Here is an 8,880-nt window from a genome sequence, read left to right as displayed (position 1 = left end):
AATATCTTAGCTAGTGTTTGTATAAAAAAAGAGTATCAGTTTGTTTATTAATAAAAACTCAAGTTTAACTTAACATTAAACTAAATATATTTATATTGGTTTAATACTCACTAATACACTGATAAAAAACTTTAGTGTTTGTTTTACTGTGTTAAAACAGTTTATACATCAACAATGAATGTTTTTAGAAGTATTTATAAATATATATTATCTCATAGTCCTAAAGAATATTTGCTTAAATAGGTAAACATCTAAAAAAAATAAAATTGACTTATTTTATGCTTAAATTTAAAAAAGGTATTTTCATTCAAATTTTTAGTTTAGTTCAAAACAAAATATTATGTTTCGCTAGCATTATTTCGTTATTTGTATTTAGAAAAAAATACTATTGTTAGTTATATACTTATAACATAAAAAAGAATCTTACTTAAATATGTTTATAGATTAATCTACTCAAGTTATGCATATATATTTTTATTTATTTAACAAACTAAATAGTTTATAATTTTTATTCTATTGTCAAGAGTTTTTAAATCATCATAAGAACTGACGAGCTATTTGAGCGAAACTTAGTTTGCCAGATTAACTTTTGAAAATCCTTTTTTTTCTTCATAAAATAAAGACCCCAAATATTTTCTTCAAAAGCTAAACGTATAATACTAGTCGAGTAATTCAATTTATTTTGTATTGAATCTTTAACAATTTTATTGTTGTATATATTTTTTATCAAATTACAAATAAATACAAGCTATTAAGTAACGATATTTAAGTAAACTATTTGAAAAGACACGTGTATAAAGTAACGTTTTATGTAACTATCTAGTTATACTGTAGGCACAAAATAAAGAAAAAATAAAAATATTAAAAAGTGTTGTACAATTAAAACTTTTAGGTTCAGCACCAAGTATACAACTACAACCGGAAGTAAGAATGTTGATTCATCAGTAAAACTAAGTCTAGCGATAAACAAAAACACATGTTTTTGTAAATTAGAATTATGTTTACGAGTTTTTTGTTTAATGCATTTCTAGAGGTAAATTTTACTCATAATATTGTTTAACACCACAACAACTTTAGTAGAATGAGTTTGTTTCTATATAAGCTTTTTTTTTCTACAATGTGATACAGTTAATAAGAACAAAAATGTAAAAATATTTCAGTAAAGTAGTACAATTAACAAACATTTTAAGTTTTTATTAGTATCCTACTTTAGTCAACAAAAGTCTTGAAAAATACTGTTGATGGGCGTGGGTTGCAGTTCAATGTAAATTGATTACTGTTTTACAAGTATTATCTTTTTAGTTTTCAACCTTTAATTACTATTACATCTAACATATACTTGAATTTAGTTTTTCAAAGTAAATATATTGATATTTTAGACAAATATTAAAAATTTTAAAAGCATTATCTTGAAAAAGCTTAAAAGTAGTTTCAACAACTGAAAAACTTTTTTTGTTGTAATTGCTAACTCTTTCCTTTATCAGTTTTTATATATTTAGTAAAAAGTTCCAATAGGACTGGAGCCTTACCTTTTTGTTCAGAAAAAAAAGTTTAAGTTATAACATTATATAGTTTTCATATAAACATAATAAATTTTTTCGACGTTACTAAAACGTAAAGTAGTGTTTACTAAAAAAATTATAATAAACTCTTTTTAGTTGAACCGCTAAAATAATTTTTTGGTTTCTTAAAAAATATTAATTGATAAACTATTAATACGTTTTAAACTTATAAGTAAAGTATTTACTTTTTTAGAAAGAACAGATAAACTAAATTTGTTCTGTTCCATATTTGTCTTTAGTATTTATAAAAATGTGAAATGGTTTCAATATTTCGACTCCCAAATTTAAGAACTAAACTACTAAGCTAAATATTTATTGAAGTGATTTTATTGTATCTTACCGGATATTGAGTCTTTAAAAACTTATAATGTGGTAAAAAAATTTCACTTAAATTTTAGTATGAAAAATTGTTTAGATACCTTACCAACCAATAGTACATTGTCAAAGTTTATGACGTTAAAAAAGGTTTACTCGTATAAAATATAAAAATGTAACTTGTTTCACATAAACAGGTTAAGTATAAATATTCAGGTTTAAAACTTTTAGTGTAATACTCCTAACTTACGAGTTTTTTTTAAGGGTACTTAAAATAAATTAATATAAAAATTACATTCGAAACAAAAGTCTGTTTTTTAAAGTTAACTTATCATTTTTTTATATATTATAGAACAACAAAACTAATTGAGTTATTTTTAGTTTTATTTTATAAGTCGAAACTTTTTGTTTATTTTCTATTTGTTCTGATATTACAATTCCCATTCTACAAAGTTTACAAGTCTAATTCTAGTCGTGTATTAAATTATAATTTAGTAGTTTTTTTTTAAATACTTCAAGTATAAATTTGATAAAAAATTTTAAATCAATTACTTAGCTATTCTGTTTTTTAGTTTTGTTTCGACTTAAAGTATTTTTAAATATTTTACTTTCTTTTGTTAAGAGTTAATTTTATAAGACGCCGTAAATTTTTAAACCAGACAAATATTTAATTTAAGTTTCTAACTTAAATTTAAAATTAGTAAATAGCTAAGACTTATATACTAATTTAATTTTTCATTTATCCTTATGTTTTTGTTGTTATATGTATAACTTTTGAGTTAACTAGTGTTTTGTGTCGGCGTCTAGCTAATGATTTTAATTTTTTGTAGTAGAAAAAAAAAACATTTTTAACTTAACAGCATTTAAAAAATAATATATAAAATTATTTAATGATTTGTACAATACTTTTTACGATAGTTTAATCTCAAAGGCTAACATTATCAAGTTAATTAACTTTTTTTTTCCATATGAAATTGTTAAAACAGTTGATGTCAAACAGTTTCAATAAGTAAAAAATAACACATTTAACATTAGTAAGTAGCAAGTATGAATGACTGTTTCTTACAAATTACAGTTACAATTAGTAATAGTGAAGTGAACAATAATATTAATGTAATCAATTTCATCAAATCAACTAAACATTTGTAAAAGAAAAACTAAATAATAATAAGATCTAAACTGCATCGTACGACCATCATTAACAGTCCACGCGACATTTTGCAACCTGATTTCTTTCTAATCAGGGAGTTACGATAAACCACTGTTTAAGTCTAACCAAGCTGTCTTTACTACATTAGTACTGAAGCATCCGTTTTTGGGTACAGTCAAAAAGTGGACGCAAATAAAATGTTCATAACTTAACGTCTTAGACAAATAAAGGTCGTACAATGTCGCGAGGATTGTTGTTAATGGTCGTACGGTGCAATTTAGTGCTTAATGTATAGAAAAAAAACATGTCAAGCTTTGCTGACCATAGCCAAACTAGCGCTACTATTTATTTTTTAATACAAGTAACAATGTACTATTACAGAGAAATAGACCAAAGGGTTTAAAAATTATACACTTTACTTTTTTATATGATAAAAATTTATTTTTAAAGCGTTATCATGAAGTATTGAAATTTCAAAATATATTTATTATATATTTTAAATATATCATTACAGTAGCGTTTTAGTTAACAAGTCTAAATTTTATAAATACTTTATTTATTTACAAAATGAATTTCTTCCAAATAAAACTTTAATAAGGGGAATGTTATTAACTTGTTTTCAAAGTATATTTTAAAAAGACTGAACTAATATGATTTTATAGAGAAAACGTAAACTGTTTATGACTTTTACAAAAAGTAATTCTATAAACTATTAAAAGCAAAAGGATTTTTTTTTCTAAAAGTTTTACAAAAAAAAAATTTGTATAATTCATTATAAAATGCAGTTGTCAAATAAATTTAAAAAGTGTTTCATTACGTTTATATAGGTTTGAAAGTATGTAAAAATTAGTATTAAAAATGATTATTTTTTTATTACAAACAAAAGTAGTATTAAAAAATAATAAAAAATTCCAATAATGAAAAGTTACAATTTGGCATGTATTACAAAGTTTTATATCGTTTTAAAAAGTTTTGCGTGATTTTTTTTTAATTTTAAAGTTTATTTGTTAAAAACTTACTCAAAGTGTTTAATAAAAATTGCTTACAGAAAAAAAATAATGAAAACATTCATGATTAGTTTTTTAAGCATAAATCATCATAAAATATCATATTATTAAAACTTAAACGTGCAAGCTTAGTCATATATTACACAAACATAATAATCAAACATATGCGTTAATTTGAAGTCAGTTTACATTTGTAAAGCGAAGTTACTTGTGGTATAAGCTATAAATAAATGCTAAAAGTCTAAAAAGTAAATTTTTTAAAGTATATGTGTATGAAGTGTTAACAATTTATTTTTTTCTGCAGCCGTGTAAAACTAAAAAAACATGCCGAGAAGACTTTCATTGACTTTTTTGTTTGCCTTTTTTAGTCTAGTACTGAAAACAAATGCCCAAGGTAAAACAATTAGTTTTATTAGCAAGACTAATCAAATAAAGAGTAAAACTTAATTGAAACGTAATACTAGCTAAATTTAGTTCTAACTGTTCAATTAGAACATCTTTTTGTTTTTACAATACTTATTTTATTTAAAAAGTTTTGTTGTCTGTGACAATTTTTGTAAGTATTTTAATTTTTGTAATAATTCATTCAATGAATACTAACAATTTGTGATTAAAATTTAATAGTAGTTTCAGACAAAACTAAACTCATATTTTTACTTTTTTAAAACGGTTGACTCAACTTTATAACATAGAACTAATTTTATGTAGTCGGACTGAATATCCGTCTAATCTTTGGATTTTTTTTGTAAACTATTTACTAAATCATTTTTAATTTAATTTATTTTTATAAATTGATTGTGTTGATAAAAATAAAAGAACTATAATTTTTTAAATTGTTAAATTGTATACAAAACAAAACTACTTTAAGTAAACAAATGGTACATATTTTTTCATAAGTTTTAACTTTAATGCTTTCAAAAAAGACTATTTAAGTCAAAGATATGTGTATTACACTATTAAAAAAAACTATTTTGGTAATCACAACTAAAATATCTGTAAATGCAGTAGGTAATGCCTCAACAGCCGCAAATGACATCTCAACAGCTGCAAATGACATCTCAACAGCCTCAAATGACATCTCAACAGACGCAAACAATAATTCTACAGATATGGACGACAAAAAGAAACCAATGTGTAAAGCTTTTGAAGATACAAATACTTTAGCGGGTTAGAAGCGCTTTAACTTTTAAAACTACATTTTAGAGTTAAAAAACTTCTTTTTAATATTGTTGTTATTATTGGAGTTTATTAAGCGAAGATGGACTCGGGCAAAGTTTTGATATTGAAATATTTACAAAATTTAAGTTTAGTAACAATGTTTAGTTGTATCGAAATAGTTTAATATATTTGCCTATAAATAGTCTATTTAGTTTAGAATACCTATCTAATTAATATTCATAAAAACAGTTTTATGATAAAAATCCTTTATAATAAAAACCAAATATTGATGATACGTTTACTCAATAAAAGAATTAGTAAATGTTAACTAAAATTTTTTCTTAGTTATGACTTATTGTAAAATCAAAAGTAACTTTTATAGAATAATATAAAGTTACGTTTTTACCTTAACTATATAATCGAGTACAAGTTAAGATATTTTTTTCAAAATAAATAGAAAAGTTAAAACGCTCAAATGTATATATACGATACAAACCAAAAATTGAAAGTACTTTGCCCGCTTTTCAGCATTTATAAACTTAATAATTAATACTTTTTTTTCTAAATAAAAACAATATTTGTAGATTTTAATTCAAAGGTTTACAAACTTAATAAAAAAAAAACAGAACTACAAGTGTTCCCAAGATGTAATGCAGAACAATTATCTGAAAAGATACTTAATACTCTAAGACGTTATTTTAATGCCTATCCGTTTGATGAACCTAAAATTTGCAGGTATGTAGAATAAAATAAAAAATTAAAAAATACTTTGTCATACAACTGGCCTTTAGTAATATGAAGAGATTTAACGTAAAATTGAAACATTTACTCATGGTATATTTCAAGAAAAGTTAAATTTGATTCAGAAAGGTTAAAAATAGACGAAAGGCTCAACATTGGCATTTTTAAAAATAATTAAAAAAAAAGAAAAGTTAAGCTTAGTTTTTTTAGGTTTAAAAGTGGTTTTTACTTATTTAACATTTGATAAAGTTGCTTATGTTTAAAAATGTTTGCAGTAGAGTAAAAAAAACTTGAAGTTATGCTCATACAAAATTTAAAATGTAAAGTTAAACTAACAGCTTAGAATAATTTAAAGTAAACATTTATAGCAGTGTAATTTTTTTTTTAATTAGCCTCGTGTAAAATGTAAAACTAAGTTTAGTGAATGTTGATTTTATTTTTAACAGTTATCATTGTACCTAATATTATATCTAAAAAGTATGTGTTTCAGACTATTACAAATATGTATATCGAAAACTTTTGTATTTACTTTTAGGATATTCAATTTAAAATGAAAAATGTGTTACTTAAAAAAAAAACTTACACTTAAAGAAAAATAATTAAGAGTTTTTATACAGTTAACATGTATGTCTTTTTCAACTTATTTGGACCATTATATTTGCATTAGAGACGTAAATACTGACTTGTAAGAAAGCTCGTAGTTTCCTTAAAAACTTGAGCACATTTTAAGTAAAAGTGAAAAAAAAAGTCTTTAACTACTAAAAAAAACCGTTTAGATCAAAAACCAACCCTGTTAATAAAAACATTGTGTATAATATCACTACATTAAACTTTTAGTCAATCCAATAACAGCTTAAAAAATTTCAAAAACTGTTTTTTTTATTAGCTTTATTTACTTGATATAAATTCTATACATAAAAAAAACAATTACGATACATTTAAAGCCTTATTTTAACTTTTTCAATTTACGCAGGAATGAAACCAGAAAACTTCTTCCTGAATTAGTGACCGATCTTTCAAGATGTTTAGTCGGTCCATGTAACGAAACGTTGTTTGACACCATCGTCAAAGAAGCCTTGGACCCTGAAGATTACGACGCCATTAAAATGTTAACTTATCCTCAAATACGGGCATTGCTTTTACCGGTCACTCGTGACATAACGGAAACCGTGATTGAGCCTCTTTTAAGTTCATTTTGCGTCGCTCGCGGTAAAAAGCCCCTTTTTCTTCTGCTGACCCCAGACGACTACACTTCAGAACAGTTCGCACAAGAATTTCTTCACCTCATTGAACAATTTGTAGATATTATATTTGATCGTGTAGTTGATGTTGATGACATGGTTCAGATAGACCCAGAAAAGTGCAAGTAATTAACTTTTATGACTTTTTGTTCTTTGTTGAAATTAAAGTTATGCGATGTTTTAGTACATTAAATTTTTATTCTTAAAAGGTACAGTTATTTAATCATTTATGAATCTGGCTGGTATATTTCATTGTTATAATTGTTTGTTCAAATAAAAAATAAATAAAAACAAATTTTTTAATTAATTTTATCAGCGAGTACTCGGACATGATAGAAGATGCCATCAGCAACCTTCCGCAGGCGTTCGGCACCCTAAGCAGTTTTGGTGCTTTCAGTACTTTGGACTCAAAAGCTACAAATGCAATGTTGGATATACTGCAGCAAGCACCAAAAACTATTGGTGAACAGCTAGCATCCGATAAAAAACTAAACGAAACTCTGTGCGCAAAAAGATCATCATTTCAATCAGCACGTTAGAATTTCTTTAAAATTTTGTTTACTTATTAAAACAGCATTTTTTAAGTGCTTTTAATAAAATAGTAAAGTTAGAAAAACCTAAAGGCACATTTGATTAAAGTTATTATTATTTACTTTTAAAAGTTAAATCGAATGGTTTAAAACAAACTGTTGTAACTATGAGGAGTTTATCTTACAGAAGCTATAGTTTATTTTTGGTTAAGGTCAACAAGACCTTTTGAATTTCAAGTTGAAGCTTTGAAAAAATATAGAAGTTATTTTCAGTTTCAGTTATAATCAGTTTTGTAACAACTTAAATGAAATAGTTTTATAAAATTAAGAATAGAAATGCAATTACGTCTTAAGTTTGATTTCAAATCATTTACTGTATATTTCAAACTTAAATTATTGTATAATAAAGTAACCTTTAATTTTCTATTTAAGTTATCTAAACGAACATTTATTTGTACCAGTAAAGATACGTAATACAGCATACTATCTATCTGCATTCTATAGTGGTTTAATATAATAAAACATTAGTTAAATCTATAACTTTAGATTGATAACAATTTTTTTTTGTTCTCATATAAACAAACTAATTAAAGAAATAAACACGATCTACGTAGTAAGTTAAATTTTCTAACAAAAAAAAAGAATTACTTAAAAGTTGTATTTGATTGATTATTTTATCAACAGAAAATATGGCAGAAATTTACAGCACTTCGATGAAAATGACTGCTTTTAGCGGAATAACCATGATTTCAGCACTTGTAGGATTTTATATGTTTTAAAATTTGTAAAAACTTGTTTTTAAATTTCAAAAACTATCGAGCTAATTTCTGATAAAAATTAAAATACTTTTTTTAAACAATTATACTTTAATGAGGTTTCAGCATTTGAGAAAACAGCTTATTAAATACATAAGTTCATAGTTTAACTAATTTGTTTTGTTGAAAATATACAACTATATCACGACTTTTAAAGTAAAAAAAAAATAGATCAAACAATTCAATAAAATACAACAGTTATCTAGTCTGAGATCTATGATTAAAGTTGAAATATTACTCAATTACTAAAAATGAATCATTCTTTTCAATAGAATCTTTACTTTCAAACTCCGATAAGTTATTAGTGAATTAAGTTTTGTACAGTTTATATTAATACTTTAATAGCTAGAAAAATACTTTA

At 24.0% G+C, this 8,880-nt stretch overlaps 1 protein-coding gene across 1 annotated transcript; it reads left to right on the top strand.

The window, feature by feature from the left end:
- The first annotated feature begins 4,376 nt into the window (after window positions 1–4,376).
- LOC145838125 (uncharacterized) lies at window positions 4,377–8,483 on the top strand. Its single transcript, XM_082945675.1, has 6 exons — window positions 4,377–4,428; window positions 5,040–5,201; window positions 5,819–5,927; window positions 6,907–7,299; window positions 7,491–7,708; window positions 8,389–8,483. Exons 2-6 carry the CDS (start codon window positions 5,144–5,146, stop codon window positions 8,481–8,483), a joined length of 873 nt encoding a protein of 290 aa, XP_082801801.1. The 5' UTR covers window positions 4,377–4,428; window positions 5,040–5,143.
- Window positions 8,484–8,880: the final 397 nt, after the last annotated feature.

Source organism: Thalia democratica, chromosome 1 (assembly GCF_965202585.1).
Source record: "Thalia democratica chromosome 1, ktThaDemo2.hap1.1, whole genome shotgun sequence".
Lineage (NCBI taxonomy): Eukaryota > Metazoa > Chordata > Thaliacea > Salpida > Salpidae > Thalia > Thalia democratica.
The sequence above is the reverse complement of the archived record's forward strand: the minus strand, read 5'-3'. Positions and strand labels throughout refer to the sequence as shown.

Excerpts from the sequence above, each read along its gene's own strand:
- LOC145838125 (XM_082945675.1), top strand. The coding sequence starts at position 5,144 with ATGGACGACAAAAAGAAACCAATGTGTAAAGCTTTTGAAGATACAAAT. Across the intron at positions 5,202-5,818 it reads AGATACAAATACTTTAGCGG|AACTACAAGTGTTCCCAAGA; the intron begins GTTAGAAGCGCT and ends AAAAAAAAACAG. Across the intron at positions 7,709-8,388 it reads ATCATCATTTCAATCAGCAC|AAAATATGGCAGAAATTTAC; the intron begins GTTAGAATTTCT and ends TTTTATCAACAG.